The 18,821-nt window shown below is 32.3% G+C and overlaps 1 protein-coding gene and 1 non-coding gene across 2 annotated transcripts; both read right to left on the bottom strand.

Annotated features, from left to right (window-relative positions):
• Positions 1 to 31: 31 nt before the first annotated feature.
• On the bottom strand, positions 32 to 2,628 carry LOC116769843 (uncharacterized). Its single transcript, XM_032661042.2, has 4 exons — positions 2,538 to 2,628; positions 1,241 to 1,383; positions 838 to 975; positions 32 to 566 (listed from the first exon to the last, which is right to left on the bottom strand). Exons 1-4 carry the CDS (start codon positions 2,538 to 2,540, stop codon positions 362 to 364), a joined length of 489 nt encoding a protein of 162 aa, XP_032516933.2. The 5' UTR covers positions 2,541 to 2,628; the 3' UTR covers positions 32 to 361.
• Positions 2,629 to 9,209: 6,581 nt separating this feature from the next.
• Positions 9,210 to 9,282, bottom strand: Trnaa-agc (transfer RNA alanine (anticodon AGC)). The gene has a single exon. It is a non-coding gene; the product is annotated as a tRNA-Ala (tRNA).
• Between the last annotated feature and the right edge of the window lie 9,539 nt (positions 9,283 to 18,821).

The following is an 18,821-nucleotide window of genomic DNA, read 5'->3' on the forward strand; positions in this document are numbered from 1 at the left end:
GAATTAAATTTTATAATAAAAAAGAAACCAATAACTTAAAATACTTTATTGTTACTTCTTAATACCTATCTAAAATATATATTAATATATAAATAGGTAATATATTTTCGCTCATAATATTTGTATTGAAATTGTGCATAAAATAAGACAGTGTGGCGTCCTCTGTACTCAAATTATACACAATATCATAGACGTCGTACTTGGACAAGAACGAGCAAAAGCATCATCACGAGAGAAGTTAGTGGAAGGTCTGATTGTCTGATTGCAAATGCAATATTCATTTAAAACCGATTACTACGGAAGACAGTAAACTGAATGCAGCCACGGCGAGTCGGTTGTTGGCAGTAAATGTGGATTTCGTTTAATAAATGAAGTTAGGGTTGGTTTCGCTCTCTCTTCCGTTTCTCTCCCTGTCCCTCCTGAGTTTGCTGTTCTGTATGCTGGTGAGCAGGAAGGCTGGCGCTTGCTGCTTCTGCTGCCTGGAGTCCAGCTCGCGTGTCAGCTCGTCTACGAACTTCCCATTCGCATGTCCCTGATCTTGTCCGTCGCTCTGTCTCTCTGTCTGCCTAGAGGAATACATATGTACAGATCTTTGGAGGCAGTTAAGTCGCTCTGATGAAGTCGTGCATTAGTTATTAGATAACATTTTTTTATCCTTGTTTGTGTACCACGAATATAATTTGGAGAATCGAGAGAAAATTTTCAAGAGTGGCTGTTCACAGTAAATTTAAATAAATCTTGGGGATTTTGGTACTTTAGTCTCATAAACATGTTTAAAGTTAGCGTGTTTGAGGGTGGTCTGAATGTGTACTTATAAATCGTTATCTCAGTCCGTACCGCTCTGTGCCCCGGCCGCTCTCAATGTCATCATCAGACGCTTGATACATGGAGTACCCGCGCCGAGACAACTCTTCATCGGGTGTGAGGCCGGGGTTGGTGAACGCGAAGTCCTTGTTTGGACTCATCTTGAGTTTCCTGGAAATACAAAGTGTTTTCGTTGATGATGGAATACAAACAGTTTTATCATTTTTATCAAACATATCAAGAATTATATTAGTTCCTAAAAGCAAAGAACAATTTAGAGTTTGATCAAGAAGACGATGATTCATAGCTAAGTTGATTTAATCATCAAATGAGTAATATATAAGCCTTGTTTGATTTGTAAATAGTTACCTTATCTCAATATAACACAACTAGTTACTTAAACTTAATTCAAACAATACTAATATCTTGTACTCACTGGACTCGCAGTCTCCCGCTGTTGCAAAGGTCCGCGACTTTCCTCCTGAGGCCGGCGACTTGGATGAATAGAACCACACACAGCACTAACAGCACCAACCAAGCGCCTCCGAACACGCTCACGATAATAATCGTCTCAGTTTCCTAATAAACACATTGATCACAACGGCTCTTTTTAGTTTTTACTAATTATGTTTCTGTGATAAAGTTGAAGAAATAAGTGAAATTTTCTTATTATATATAATTATATTTCAGTTGAAGTTTTAGTATGGTTTTTTTTTTTGTTAATTAACATTTCTAAGTTGGACCTAATTCGGACATTACAATGAAGCGAAATATTTTTTTAACGTGTTGGTATTTAGCGCCATCTAGAATGATAGTCCAAATCGTGTTGATATAACTTTAAGGCATACAAACTCCATTAAACTTTATATTTTTCTATCAAATATTTCTTATTCAACTTATTAAAAAAACATGTGGGGTTCAACTGCCAGGTAACATGTACTTAACGAAAAATGTTTAAGATAAAAACACGAGTAACAAATACTCAACTATGTATCTTAATATCAATATTTTGTTTATTTTTTTTTTGCATAGCACTAATTTCGGCATTGCCTCACTATCATGATAAAATAGCTCTAGTGGTCTTATCTCAAGAATTCCTGATATTTCTACAGTTGATAGCTTAAGTAGGTTGAAATTCCTTTCAATTCAACAAGGAACACGTATTTATTATTTTATTGTGATTAGTTTTAATTTTCACGGACGAGACAAGCAGTGAGAGCATTAAAGAAGCAATATTGAACAAACTATGGGAATGGGAGAAATTGACACCAGGAAGACATCTGACATCTAGTTTAAAATGAAATCTATCACCGGTTTATAATTTATGGGGGGAAAGTTATCGGGAATCGCAATGAAATATATTGGAGAAGCATTAAAAAAAATACGACACACGTCAGACTTCTAGATCTATTTAAATATTTCGTTTCATTTGAGTGTTGTACTATGACGCAGTCTAAAGATGTGACATGAACGCACTGATAAATAATTTAAATTCAATCTATTGAAATATATGTCACTTGTTGAATTTGACATAACAAATTCTTGCTGTATAATAAAAATAAACTTAATACACTTGTATAATTTCACTGACACTACAGAAACGTTTTTATGCAAATTAATAACCAAAGGTCGAAAGTTATTCTGATTGTACATTGTAAAAAGTTCCTATATATTGTTTAAAAACTTTTTATCTTAAATTTTATAACACAATTAGCCAAATATTTACAACGTACCATGATGTTAGGTGTGAGGCGTCATGGCTGCAACCAGCTTGTTCCGTTATCACGATGAGAACTGATAACACCAGCCCAGATCTTGTAACACCTTCATTATCTTATCATGATACCGATGTGTGCGTGTATGTTATTGAAGCTACGCGTGTGTGAGTGTTCATTGTTTGAAGAGTGAAATATAAAATGTTTAATTTCAATTTATTAATTTGATTGTTCTATACTTTTTATTGTAATAATATTTCTTTCTTAAATATAACATTGATATAGGAGATTATATAATGTAGGAAAATATATTAATCGATTATTATTTCCTAGGCTCTTTTAATACAATCTTGTTATTATTTAAATAAGTAACGCCACTTAAGTTCTATTGAATAGAAATCGTATGAAAGAAAAATCAAATTGGGTGAACTTGAACTACTTAAATAATAATTTAATAACACAAAAATTGTAATGATTTATCTTAAATATGTTTAGTTTTGTGAAAACTCATCATAAAGTCATTTAGAAACGAAGTTCAATTCAAAGGAATGTAGATAAATACATAATTAGGTAAATACAACGAAAAAATTAAACCATATCAGTTAATATTGATAAAATATCGAGTGTCCGATAAAAGCGCGTCCGCTCTCACACGCAAAGTATTAGAATCGGTTTTGATATATCGGCTTTTGTTATTGTAATATCACTTTATATATTATCTCAAAGAAATTCACCAACAGAATCCGTTTTTTTCTTGTATTATATAAAAAAAACTAATTAAATTACTTAATATTAAAATTTAAAACCATAGTTTCCAGCGAAACAGAAGGTCTAGAACTAGATAGATAGATACAATCGTAGATGGATCGTTGGTCGTTAGTTTTGAAATATATTTCATTTAGAATATATAATTTGGTTCCTAAATTATGTATATACAACATAAGGCTTTCTGTCAAGTTAAACAAATTCTTTTTTGTCAGCGTTAGACTGTTTATCTGAAGGATAGTAACACACACTTCGCCGGGCGAAGACGAGGACCTGCTTAATACACGCTGCTCCGGGGCTTTCATGTCGGATGTCGTCAAGCAGTTCTATCTCCTGATAGCCCCCCCTCCTCTCTAAGCTGTCTTAAATCGAGACCGGCCTCATAGAGGTACCCTTGGCTTGGGCGTTCCCCCTGGTCCCTTCAAATATGTATTTCACGAGTAGGTCTCAGGCGGTGACGCTGTCAAAGCCCAGGGTTAAGCCAATAGACCCATTCAAGTCAAACAAAATAGAGGATAGGACCTCAGAGTACCACTTTAAGGCATATATCTTATAATTACTTGAAGTCCATTTTTAGGTATCACTACATTTTCCTCCTTCACCTTCACGTCAGTTTCTGATGAAAGCAGTTCCTCTTCATTAGACATTTCTATATTCTAAGTTTCTTGAAATTTATCACTTTCAGTCGTAAATATATAAATATTGAACGCTCGTTGGTCGGGACGGGTTTCACTGCTCTTTTTAATTTAGGCGCTTCATCTTTGACAGACGCTATTTGGACATGCGCGTTTATAAATACATACATCACACATTTGCCTTTAACCTGTCACCTTTCTGAATGTCCCTTGTATATATTCGACAATAAGTTGATACAAGAAATACTGCTTACGTTCCTTCTGTAGTGTGACGGTGGTAAGGCTGGTAAGTAAGCATACGATTTACGTTATTGTGTACGTAAATCTTACTTTATTTTTTTTCTTCAGCCTCTTTGATTTAACGGACGGAGCGAAACAAATGTCAAATGATCTTTACCTATATAAATATATACCTATAAATTATTATTTTGTGTTCATTCCATTGTTTAAAATAGCTTTGACTCAGAATTCTTTGTATCTGAATGCAGATCTTAATAACACTTTGGATTAAGACTGTAATTTGATTCTGAGTTATAAAGGTAGTCCCATTTTATTAGGTGCTTTATAACGTGTTATAAATTCATTAAATGTTTATATTAGTGCACATGTTTATTATCATACACCAAACCGTACATTTAACAATGATTGTTAAATCATTGGGTACATAATTACCGTACAAATGTTCGTCTAGTAACACTTACATATGTTCTTTGTAATTGTTAGGATGTTGCTGATGATAGAATTCATTGTTTTTGATAGAGTTTAAGTATATGAATATTTTCAAAGGTGTTTATTACATTTTCTAAAATGGCAAACCTAATAACACATTTTGTTTTTCTGTATTTTAAAAACAGACATTAGTTTTATGATAAAAACAAGGAACACTGATAAAAGAACAAAAAATACTAAAAGCCATTATAAAACAATTGAAAATGCATTATGAAACGACCGATTAAAGTTATTCATATAATAATCATTCGAACGTTATTTTTTTTTATTAATTATGATATCCTACAAAGCGCCTGACGTCATATAATTTCAATATTATAAAAATAACGCATTGCTCTTCTTATATCATTGATTTTAAGTCGAACTATCATATTACAAAAAACCTTTAATATAGTTAAATAATTAAAATAATAATTTACTTACGAAAACATAATTCACAAAACGTATTATGAAAGTAAATATTAATATTGGTTCAAATATTAAAGTACATATTTCATTTCAATCTAATTCAATTTTATTAATAATTAAACTTTGATTGACGTTTGTATTGTTCAGACAGATCCTAACATCATGCTTTATTTATTCTGACATATGCTTTAGCGCCATCATAGAGGTGTTAACACTACTTTTAATAATTTAGGTTTGACGTTGGCAAAATATTTCACGATCCCATTGCGAAAGACGCCAGAGCATAAAAAAAAATATGTCAAGATGTTTTACTATAATTAATTGTGACAGAACTTTTGGCGGTGAATATTAATGTGTTTAATGCTATTATATATTGTTATAAGTTTGTTTTGTTACATATTTATTTGAGACGTGTAGTAAAAAAATGTGATGAATTAAGAAAGTTAGCGAAAGACAATTCTTTTTCGTTCCCCTGAATCTAGGTCGACTTAACCTTTAACATATTAAGGACATTTCGTCTGCAATCACATTAATCTTATTGAACGCGATAACTTAAACACCTTATACTTAGTATAAGTTATGTTGACTTTTGAGACGTCATTTTGTTACTTGTAACTATATGTTCAAACGAAATTTTTTTTCTAAAGTTTGTAAGGCCGTGAAAATTCAAAAAACTTTTCATTTTAAAATAGACATAATTTTCAAATAATGAATTCAACGTCAGTGTTACCACCTAACTAATGTTATGAGCGATGACTATTGTGTTAAATATCTCTATAAATGGTTATATCATTGACGCGAGTGACTGCTGGTATGTTTGCAATGAATCACTATATGTTACAGCGAAGTCGAAGGTCAAAGGACACGGTGAAACTGTAACTATGAGATATGTTTAGGTTCGAGAATCGAGCTTGTTTCCATTGACAGTAACATTCTATAAAATTATCTTAATTAGACGAAATATTAACATAATATAACAATAACTATTATGGATTAAATAAAAACACGACTTATATAACGAACGAACGATATCTTCTGACTATGTCTGCTTAACAATCCTATTTAGATAAATAAATATTTATACAAGACAAAGATTTTATTTAAATTCATTATAGAGTATCTTAATTGATAGACATATATATATATTTATATATGTTAAACTAAATTATATTATTATGACGAGAGTTATGATTATTATGATAAAAATATAAAACAATCCACATACAATGGAGATAGTATTATCTGTTACAATGAGATCGAAATTACATCAGACGTCTCGAGCAACTGTCAGCTTGTCAAACAAACGTCATCCAAATATGAGTCGTTCCGAGAGCTTGGTGGGATGTATCAATTCTTTATAGTACTGAATTTATTATAATAAAAACATTAACATTAAGCGTCCCAAGTCCCGGGATATTTCTTCAAGAAAAGGATGAATTGTTTGATACTGAGGTAGTGATTTCACCACCTCCGACTCCGTTTCCACCTTCCAACGGCTGGAATGACAGTTAATCACTCCTCAGTCGGATTTAATAAAAAAAGGTTTCATATTTGAAGAAATTATAAATACCTCTACGTTATATTCATGTAGCCCTTCCATCATTTGCATACTTTATATCATTCCTATAGTTTCTAACACATTCAGATATTGTTTGAATATATTTGATCACTACGTCTTTGTTCATTGTATATTTAAAAACTATCGCCCTTCAACCGTCGCCTAAAGGGTGTATTTACTAAAAATGTATTATTTACATTACATCGTTCTTATAAACGCGAGTTGTGTAAGTTTCACTCACTATGGCAATAGCCTGTAGCATTACTTAGTAACCTTTTACAAGATGAACTTATCTTCATCCGCCGATTTTGAGTAACGTGTCAAGTATATCGTAATACTGACATTTTGAATTGCAGAATAAAAATATAGTTTATATGTTAAAATAATAACCAAGCAATGTGTTTCAATAATGCCCTCAAGATGTTCATTGATGCCTTCTTGTTTGTTTTGTTACAATCAAGCTAAATTTTGGCAGAGTTAGTATTACAAGTGGCGCCAGCCGTGCCGTACTAAATACAATATACTATACCATAATCCTTAGACTATTTTATATGACTGATTATATTATTGATACTGGACCATTGTCATTTTGTAATGGCAATATTTAAGGATCAATTTGTATTTGGAAACTGTGAATACTGGCTTCAGTCATTTTGTAACATAACTGGAAGTAACGCCGAACATTAAAAATCAAGACTGAAACTGTTCCCTGAACATAACTTTAATATATCTATGAAATGTTAAATATTATATTCAGATTTTTTTTTAAATTAATTAGGTAAATTAAAACTTTTACATTTTCCATCTATAATTCAATTATATGGCGGCAAACGAGCAGACGGTCTACCTGATGGAGGTAGGATCGTCTCCCATGGACATTCGCAACATAGTTTTGCGAAAGCGTTGCCACCCTTGATTGAGGAAGAGGGAGAGGAAAGGGTGGGAAAAGGGAAAGGGCAACCGGCTCTCTCACTCATCGGACGAAACGCAGCCATTAAAAACTTCTTTACGGCGATCGTCTGTGAGAGGGTGGCACTTCCCCGGTCGAGCCAGTCCATGTTCGAGCTGGAGTTACTTGACCGCAGCTAGGCTCTGCCATCTAAGTTTGTGTTACATTTTATTTATACAAAACTAATTATAGGGATTCAAGGAGTTATGAAAATTATTTGGAAGATCGGGAGTGAGGCTAGGCTGATGGAAATCTTTGGATAGTTATAAATATGACACGGGAAAACAACGAGATCCACACCCTCACGGAAACGATGAACTTGAACAGAATATAATTTTTCTTGAGTCTTTATGCTTTGAAGACTCAGAATAGATGATTCGTTTCGACTTGAGTGTAGCTGTTAGCCTTATTGGCTTTGTTAGCGTCATTCGGAGGGGTGGAAAACTCCGAATGGATTTACTTATGGGCTATATGGCGGATAGTGGCGAGTAAATTCTGCTCCGAGTGCGGTTACGGCTATGCTTAGCTGGCAAAGAGGGAGGGTCAAACCAGGGCTAACTAGCATAGGCTCAATAACAGCTGAACTCCTTGACTGACTGACTCTTTCCTTTGATACCGCAAACAACTAACAAACTGAATTATAACGCACCAGAACTAATTATGATTGATGTTTAAATATACAAACTAATTACGTTTCGTTAGTACAAAAAGATGATATTTGGGTCTGCGGGCGACATTTTAATGATTCCGCTGCAATCGTGTTCGCGACAGCATGTGTTGTCTCGTCACGATAAAAACTAATATACTGGAATCAAATCCAAAAGTACCTATTAAAGAAAATTGAAAAATTTTGGTCATCTTACCTTCTAAATGAACTTCGTGGCAAATAATTTATATATGTTAGCTTCTTGGAAAAAATTATTACAAATATCTTTGGGAGATGTCTATTTAAATGATTGGATTAACAATCAAAGCTGAGATATTTCAAGTTATTAACAAACAAGAGAAACTAACGAGACTGTATTGGAGTGAGATATAGCATTTGTGTTTTTAAGTTGATTCAAGACCATGTAGATCACGCAGCAACAATGACGAAAAAATACGCATTGATTTCAATAAACATTTATACAGATAACATTTGCTTCACGCATGCTACAAATATTATAGGTAAGTCTTGTTTTTGAGGTTATTTACACAATGCTATAATTTAATTTTAATCTCTTATAATAATAATAAAATATAAGTATGGAATACTTTTTGCATAACTTATATATTGAAATACAAATTAAATTATACGTGATTTTTAATTTGATATTGTTTTATTTCGCCCGAATGAAAACCCTAAATAAAAGATATTAGCTATTATATAAAATGAGATGATTCTTATAAAGACGATCATTTCACAATGAACTCGGGGCGGGTTCAGTCGTGATCTCAAAATGTCGGATATAATTATTCTTAAAATGCGTTCGTATTGCAAGACACACTCGACCTCTCATTAAACATATTGTTGCTTACGTAATACTTGCAACACCGTACTAACTTAACAATTAAACATCGTTTTTATATATGAATTGTTTACAAATTCTTTTGTAAAGAATTTAATTTGTACAAATGTTATTTAAGAAAAAAAATAAAAAATAGTTTGGAGGCGCCGGGTATCGATCCCGGTACCTCTCGCATGCTAAGCGAGCGCTCTACCATCTGAGCTACGCCCCCTACGTACAATGTATTTGTAATTTATGTACAGAAGCATTTTATCGTTATTTCCACAAAATATAGTATAATTCAAAGTAGCCCCTTGATATGTGTAGTAATTTCATAAATGTTTTATTATAACACAAATTAAGTTATGTTTAAATGAACTCATTCAATGCGCATCACTCAAACATACTCGAGATATAACCTCCAATTATGATTCCAGTTGAGCGAGTGATGTGTTACGAGCGCCTAATTTACCCAATATAATGAGCTACATCCACACATTAAATATTAACCCTTAACCACAAAAATAGGCTTTATTGTTTTTAAATAGGACTCATTTTACCTCAATCGAAATTATCTAATTTTCACAAATAGTTTCATAGATTAATGAGATAGCCATTTATCATTCTGATTCATGTAATGACGCTGAGGGTTCATAATGTCTAAATATAGTATTCTGTGCTAATTTTTCAAATTCTAATTTTATTTAATACAACGGAAAAGGATTGTGTGAATTCGATTTTAATGTTATCTAAACTAATTTACTCATTTTTTATTATTTGTACTCGTTCTTTTTTTTTTATACATATTTCGTTACCTGTTCTAACAGATTCATAAAAAAACTGTTTTTTTTTTCAGTTAACTGCTATTAACTGCAATAAAATGTTTAGAGTTAAATAATGTAACAAAACCGAGGTCCTTCCACTAGCACTGTCAGTCTACCCAACATTAAATAATATTCAGTCGTATTCATCCTTGTTAGTTTTCCGTATGTGGTAACATTCGACGTGATTACGGTTATTTATACTAACGATAATAGTCTCGGTATTACGGAACGTAAAAAAAAATTATAAATAGATAATCGTAAATGACTTGATGCTTAAAATATTTTTAACATCGAATTTTTCGGTAAAAAATTGTTGTTTTTAAGCATAAATTTCGTTAAATCGGAATGTAAACTTAAAACAATGTTGAATGTACTAGACACATCAAAAAACTAAGACCTCCACATTGTTCTAGCGACATGTGAACACATTATTTACTAAGTACGAAACAAAGACTTGCGTCGTATTTTATATTGCACTGAGCATTAGAGTCAGGACTGTAAAACGATATTTATTTTAACGAATGCCACAAAAACTTGTACATCCGTTTCGGTAATTTATTCCCACGCATTGTTTTAATTAACAAAAACTAATTTATTTGTTATTATTATAATTAATTACGTATTACAGATATTACAGCCCAGTTCACATTGCTGAAGGCCCCGAGATTTATCGCTGACAGTGTTAGATGCGGCTGTAGATGTGTTTAGTGGATCGGGTGTTAAATAAATATTGATGTAATAGCGTGTACTGATAACAATTTAAAGTTCTGATAAGACGTTTAATAAGCCCTAATTGTTTTAAAGGTTTTTGGGGAAGAATAGACTGTATTCACTGTGCATTTTTCCAGTTTTCAAGATTTTTTAAATTATATTTTTTTATCATTATCAGCCTATAGGAACCCACTGCTGAGCAAAAGCCTCATCTCACATGTAGAAGGTTAGAGCATTAATCACTACGCTTGGCGATTTCAATCTTATAATTTGAAATTATAAGACCAGGTTTCCTTTCCTTTTTTAAATACTGACTCGTTATATTCTTAAAATTGGCAAAGATGTTAGAAAATTTTCTACTTTCAGTGCTAGTTTATATTTAGATATACACATCACCAGTAACTAAGATATTTCGTACATCGGTCTAGCTTGAATAAGAAAAGACAAAGATTGATTGTCAAAAACATGATAAAAATGTTTCCTAGCGGACTCGGTTACCTTTGATTTAAAGTGTATAGCATATTAATTTCATTGTACAATAGTAACCCCGTCTCATCAACAACCTCATCGTTAATTAACAATATAATATTGTATACAAACGAAGTGTAAATTTAAATGTGATTGAGGTGACCTTTATCGCTATTCGGAACTGGCCCTGACCGGAACTCAAACGCGTATTATACGCTATTGTCCAAAATAAATACTTAACCGAAGGGTTAAATTGAACGTGGGTTAATGTTTAATTGACCTATCCTCCAAAAATTCGCAATGCAAACAATATTATAGCAATTTATAATACCGCGTATCTTCAGCTATTAATTTAATGTAAAGGAGATGTAGTTATTGTACTCCTTGCCGAATAGCTAAGAAGGTTGGACATACAAGCGCGAGATTAGATCACACAGATAAGGCTTTTACAAAAACATATTTGGTTCTTGTATTAATTTGTTCATTTTATTGTTCGATTGATATTATTATGAAGGTTGTGTCGGATGTCGCATCCAATTGTCTCTAATCACACAAAAAGTTCTGTTTTCGATCTTGTCATTCGGGTGACCATATGCATTGAATTCATGATTTTGTCACTTAATAGTATTATGTTGTTGTAACCCACTTAGCACAATAAAGCTGTGCCTAGTCATAGCTTTAAAATATATATATTTTTTGTATTTAACTTATGTTTTGCTAATTTAATATATGTTTTGCGAGTTATTGATTATATTTCTGTAGTTTCTGTAATTATTCCAATACGTCTCGCATTGTACTGTCCGGGGTTTAATTGTTCCATTGCCCGGGTAACCTCGCGCCGATCGGATATTAGCTAACCTTTTGTACTATTGTTAGTAAAGAAAATATAGCATCCGTAAATTAACCTTTGTGTGGTACTGACCCATATTCAGAGACAAACTTAAAAATGAGGTCGGTAATAAAATTACTTCTTTTTTTTAATTAGTAAACGACGTGGACAAAAAGTTTTGTTTCAGAGTTAACATGTAACTTTTTAATGAGATATAAGACTATCTCGGGTATTCGTTTAAATGAAACGAATACTTTCGGATTACTACGCGTATTTTATTATTTTAAAACTACAAACTCCCGACGCTTCGGTTGCTTTGCAGCGACCGTGATCACGGGCAGACGAGATGTCGTCTCGTCGTCTTTTTAAAATTAATAAAATAGGCGTAGTAATCCGAAAACATTAGTTTCATTTATATGTCCCTACTTCCCAAAAAGTATACATATCTAAATGCTTCAGTGATTTTTTGGTAGACTTGGTTCCATCGGGTCTAGGGTTGAAGGTATAAATTTATTTTTACACTTTATAGAAACAATCAAAGCTTAAAAAAGTTCCATGTCTTGTTGCTTGCAGCTTGATTTATTATTTGATATGAATACAAAATTTCAATTCATTTAAACTCATATATGTATTTCCAAAAAAAAAAAATTTTTTTAATGGTACTCTTAAAAATATACAGGATTTTGAAATATCCATCTTGAATGGGCCGCTAATTTGAATCTAAGATGAACATCAAACTTATGAAAGTTTTCAACTGATCCCGTCTGAAAATTTAAAACAAAAGCTTTCACCAAACAAACATAAGTACATACGTATATTGCAAAATAAAATGTCAGACAGTTTGAAATAAATGAGCACATAAAAAATAACTGCTTTGAACACACACTATATATACAACATAAATACTTATTCTTCATAGGTTCATAGTAAAAATTCCCGTCTCATATCTTTGTAATTCTCACGGAACAAAGTTATCGACGTTAGTAGCTGTATCTTCAATAAATGTCTATTTATTTTACATTGATAACGTTTGAAGTAAAGTATCTATTAGATTATCTGGTTGACAGGAATCTGTAAATATGCTAACGACCAACCTTGTTTGTAAAAAGTGTGTACGAGAGAATTTGAGGTTCGGATTAACTTAAATCACCACTGACCTTAATCTCTCTTTGAAAAGGTTAAGCTTCTTTGTAAATGTAACCTACAAGTGTCCATTATGATAAATAGATTAAAAATACTCCTCCCCGTATTATAATGTATGTATTCTCTTGTTTTTCATTATGTTGTCTGTACTAACAATTTTCTAGTTGTCGCTGGATTTTCTATTTTATTATTAATTACACAATATTGTTTGTGAAGGAGTATTGCAATATTTTTTTTAATCACGAAGTAATCTGAATATGAATTTTAAAGGACATGAGAGGTAGTATTGTTCTACGGTAACGAAGTGTAATGTCTTTTTATGTTTTGCTATTGTAAAATAATGATTATAGATCAACTATAAGAATTACCATTTTCTTAAGAAGAAATTCGTGAAGAAAGAGTCCTTCTTCCAATATTTAATATGCAATCGAAAAATGAGGATTCTAAGCAACAAAAACATACTTTATCTTTGTTTTCTTCTTATTTATGATATAACAAATAAAATACAAGTTCATTATTAATAGTGGTCGGTTAAGCAACGTCGTTATGTTGCGTGGGTAAAGTAGCCGACCCCAAGTGGATGTTGCGACAAAGTTAGCAAAGTATATGTCTCTGATAGACGCGGCTAGGATTACGTTATTAGAGCTTGGGAACCTCTTCCTCCTTAATGAGTACAATCGCTCTGTCATAGTTAATCGTTACACGTCAATATTAGTAATAACTATTGTTTAACATTTTTAAACGTTATTTGTTTAACGAAATGAGTTCTAAGACTTTCGCGAGTATTCGTTTAAATAAAACTATTTTTTTTCGGATTACTACGCGTTGCTTTGCAGCACCCGTATTCACGAGCAGACGAGATGAGAATGTCTGTCAGTTGAGTATGCAGATTTTTTCAAATAATTCTAAAGAGTTAGTTTTTTTAATGATTTGTTTAGTCTAAGGTATTTTAAGTTTTCTCTCTGTCATTGTAACAGTAATTTATATTCCCACGGTTTAAAGAATATTTTTCAGGTCATCTGTATTATTGTTTAATACTGTCATTATTATATTTGCTTCAATTGAAAGCCACTCGGATTCAATCACTCAGTTATAATGGACTTAAAAATAAATAAATAAACGTCATCGTAATTTCTGCGATGATTTTGATTATTTCTTTTTCATTATAATTTAATTCTTACTTTGTTTTTCAGTCATTTCATTGTTTCCTAAGCATGTTACCTATTGTATGTTTGTATGTTGTTGCTTTTGGCTAATCAACGATACTGTTAAGTACAAAAATCTTTATTACCTGATGATATTTAAGATTTCAGCGAGTATTCATTTAAATAAAACTAATATTTTCGGATTTTACTATGCGTTTTTTATGATTTTAAACTACATAATCCCGATTTTTCGGTTACTTTGCAGCAATCGTGATCATGGGCGGACGAGATGAAAATGTCAATCAATTATCTTTATTAACCCAACCGCGAGTTTTGTTACACTACATACGAAGCGTTACCAGTTTTTCATTCATATATCTAACTTGATACTGTTATGTGTGAAGATTTACGAATGAACTCGTGGTAGGGGCTCCTGGTGTTCCGATATATGCAAAGCATAAGTATCCAGTATCATACTACATACGAAGCGTTTCCCGTGTCTCATTCAGCAACCCGAGCATACAAACGTAGATATTATGTTGAAATATTTGATATTATTGTCGAACTATCGAAAGGATGTAGTAATGTTTTAATATCAATCAGTACACTGAATGCCATACTTTCTAATCACGATAAGTTTTACGCAAGACAGCTCTATATTAGAAGATGTTCCGGGTGATAGCATCGTGACAGCTCGGAGACGGAACAGTCGATAGCATTTTATCCTAATTAAATTATGTGCAATCGAATTTTAAGATGAAATACTTGAGATAATGCTTATACATTAGTTTAATATCAGAGCATTTAGATTCCGATCGTGTCACAAGTTGGGGACCTTAAATTAGATAGTTCTGTGTCCTTAGTCCGAGTTGGCATCGTCACGCGATATACGAAGCGTTACTCGTTTCTCATTCAATACCCTATAATAACACTATATTCTGTGAACAATTATGAACGATAAACAGTTCTGTGTTATGACGTCTACTTGGACTAAACATTCTCATCGGTATAGTTTATTACCTTAGTGTGTTTCAGTCTTTTTCTTGAATCTCGAAATTTTTAATGTTTCTTTATAAAACGTCTGACATAGAAGCATTAGAATCGCGATGCTATCTACGTTTAAGTCCAATGTCATGTTATTTTACATCAAAAAATTAAAAAAAAGCAGAAGAAGGGTAAACAAATTTCAGTTATAATGATTATAAGTCTTGAGAATCCGCACACGAAGGTATATATATATATATAAATGTTCATTATGTATTATATAATTTATAGTATTTATAATAGTTCTGTTTGTGGAACCCTCTCATTTGCTGATGTCTTTACCGTTGTTTTGTAGCCGTCACCGTGATGATGGTGATTGTGTCGGATATGTAATCGTATATTATTGTATTTATGTAAATATGTCAAATGTTATGTTTATTAATAAATAAATAGATGTTTGTCGTGTCTCCATTAAGATCGGATGCACACAGACGACATGTCGTCAATTTAAATATGTTTTACATTTAATTTTTTTTTATATACCCAGCAATGTGCTCAATACATATCAAGCCCTCTGGGGGCAGGGTGTTGGTTACGTATTGATGGTTAAACACTACCTCGGAAGGAGGCAGTAAAACTCCGGTGAGTTCCTGCGCTACGCGAAACGAACGAGGCTGCGGAATCCAAAAACGCACCGCAGCCTCGTCAGCGGCTGTCCGTACCTGGACCAACTGCATGTTTTACATTTGATATTTCAACCAATTACAACCTTTAGATTCACACCTCGTCTGCCCGTGATCACGGTTGCTGAAAAGTAACCGAAACGTCGGGAGTGTGTAGTTCTTTACAAAAATAAATCACGCGTAGTTTATCCGAATAATACTAGTTTCATTTTACTCCATTGTATAAATTAAAATATATACAGAAATTGTCGTTTAAAAGTAAATGACTTAGATATTTATGTATTTTATTTATGGCTACTGGAATGAGACTGTTTTTATAGAAAAAAGTACCTATAAAGTCCAAACGATCGTTGATTGGAAAAATAATCCTATGAAGTGTTCCTGAACAAACTGAGATTTTAAGTCCTATCAGGACAAGTCTACATTAAAATTAAATAAAATATATATGGTTTGGAAAAAAATATAAAATTTTTACGAGTGCATCTTTTTATCTTTTCTATCGATATAATCCATACATCGACAGTAAGGTCTCACGTGTGTGCTCGCCTTTATCCTAATGCCATTAATCACGGTTCACCTGTCGGCTGCATCACATGCAATCGTCCCTGACACGCTCTTGATTACATTAATTACCGTTATTTTTTGTCAGCGTGTCTGCCGGAGGGTTACACTGAACTTTAAGACACCCTTCATTGTCATATACCTCTCTTTTTTTTACTTCTCTAAACCGACAAAGACAGATATACAAATATATCACGGTCGAATTAAAAATATCAACATTTTTGACATTGAGATAATTTTAAGATTGATTGAAATTTAAGAAATAGACAACAATTTAACTCATACTTAGTTTAAACTGGAATATGTCAGGAAGAGATCTGTAGGCTGTAAAGGGTAGAAAGAAAAAAATTTACTATTACATTTATATTTACGAAAATCGTCAAAATTTTTCAATTAAATATGAAATGTGACATTATAAATATGACACAGAGTAAAAACTATTGAACTTTATACATGAATAGTTAAAACTCTTTTTATTTTACAAATATATTAAATGAGAGATTCTTTAATCTATAATGTAGGCTGTGAGCTATCCGACTATTTCCACCCACCTGCATTATTTATTAACTTCCGAAGAATGCCTCTCCATACAAGTAGGATCGCTAGGAATGGCTGAGCGCTTTTTATAACAATCACCATTCCTATGCTAATTCCTGTGAACTATTTCTTGCATTAAGTCACCGTGTCTCGCGGATGAAGAAGCCATTAATAGAAGAATGACTATGTGTTTGAGACATCAGTCTTATTGTGTATTTTTTTGGCACCGTGGTATATCAATGTCACATTTTGTTTTCATTTCCCAAATTAAGATAGAGAGAAAACTTATTCTAAAAAGTACATTTATTTAAATTTGTGTTCACTCTTTTTCCATTTTAAGTTAAAAAAAATATATTTAAAACCTTGTCGTTAAATTAGTATTAACTTTTGGGTTTAAAATTAATTTTGTCCGGTTCAATTTAAAACAGCTTTAGTCAGCTGTCATTATGTACATATTGTAAGGACTAGGTTGTATTAAAAGATTACCTATTGCAGGTTTCATTCAAAGGGCGTGGGAACATAACTGTATAAAGTATTCTCGGTCAGTTACATATTTAAGAAACATCAAGAAGCTAATAGACTTTTTTAATGAATTGCTACAAAGTCACGGACTGCTTCGAAGCTGATATTATTTATTTTTATATTTGTTACATAATATTGGCATTAGTATTGTAGATTAACGATTGTTGTCACCTCGAACCTTCAAGCATAATATTCTTTTTGCTCTTAAAGTATTTCAATCGTAAATTATTAAACTTTTTGAATTATGTCACAGTCATCTCGTCTGTCCTTGATCACGGTTGCTGTGAATATACCGAAATATCGGGAATGTATAGTTATAAAATAACAAGCAACGCAAGATAGTAACCGAAAAACTTATTTTCATCTAAACGAATACACGAAAAAATATCAGCTATGATTTTCAGTTTTGCATTATAGATAAAGTAACGTTAAACGCGCGTTAGATGGGCCCCTTAAACCTACACCTGGGTCGCATGTCCCAGGCACTGTTGAAGCTCCTCTCCCTGCAGCGACGGACCCAGCAGTCGGCACCCGCACGGTGACTCCATGGAATGATGAGAAATTTTATCTGTCTTAATGTAGGAATGAAAAACGGGAAATCATTCGTACGTCTCGATCCAAAGTTAATGTAAGTTTATAGGCGACCATTGTGAAGTATTAACAAGCGAATTAAAAAACTACATTAATCTTTTATCTCGTCGACTGTCATATGACACATACGTTACCAATTGATTACATACATACGACAATTATATACGTGTTTACGTGTATAATGTAAACTATAGTTTACACAGTAAGTATTCTATATGACAAAGACGTTAACGCAGAAAAGCATTTCAAACATTAAAAAAGCAGTCTCAAGGACACTGTCAAATTTATTTCAGATGACATAATATCCATCCGCAATAAATTTTGAATGAAACATAGTATGTTAAAGTGTTTCTCGATGCAAATAAGCCTCACGTGTTAGTCATGTTAGTCAAATAGACATAAATTTGATGTTTATATTTGAAATTGTGTTAAGAAAATATATGTTTTGAGATTTTCTCAAGTTATATGAATGTTCAAAAAATGGTAGCTTTGTGTGATCATCACAAGAGAACTGAATAAAATTTACTAACAAGTTTTACATTGAATATGTATCAAAAAGTAACTATAATCTATAAAATGTTTTTTGTATAATTAAATTTTATATAAAGATGTTTCACTTTAAATTCCCAACATTATAAGAACTGGGAACTTTTAATGAAAACATTTATTAGAAAAATACGTATACAGATAAGAATAGCACACAACTAGTAAATTGATTACAAATCCTGAAATTAGACGTCCAACGCGACGGACCCGGCACCCGCGCGGGCATC

The sequence above is a fragment of the Danaus plexippus genome, chromosome 14 (genome assembly GCF_018135715.1).
Source record: "Danaus plexippus chromosome 14, MEX_DaPlex, whole genome shotgun sequence".
In the NCBI taxonomy this organism is placed as follows: domain Eukaryota; kingdom Metazoa; phylum Arthropoda; class Insecta; order Lepidoptera; family Nymphalidae; genus Danaus; species Danaus plexippus.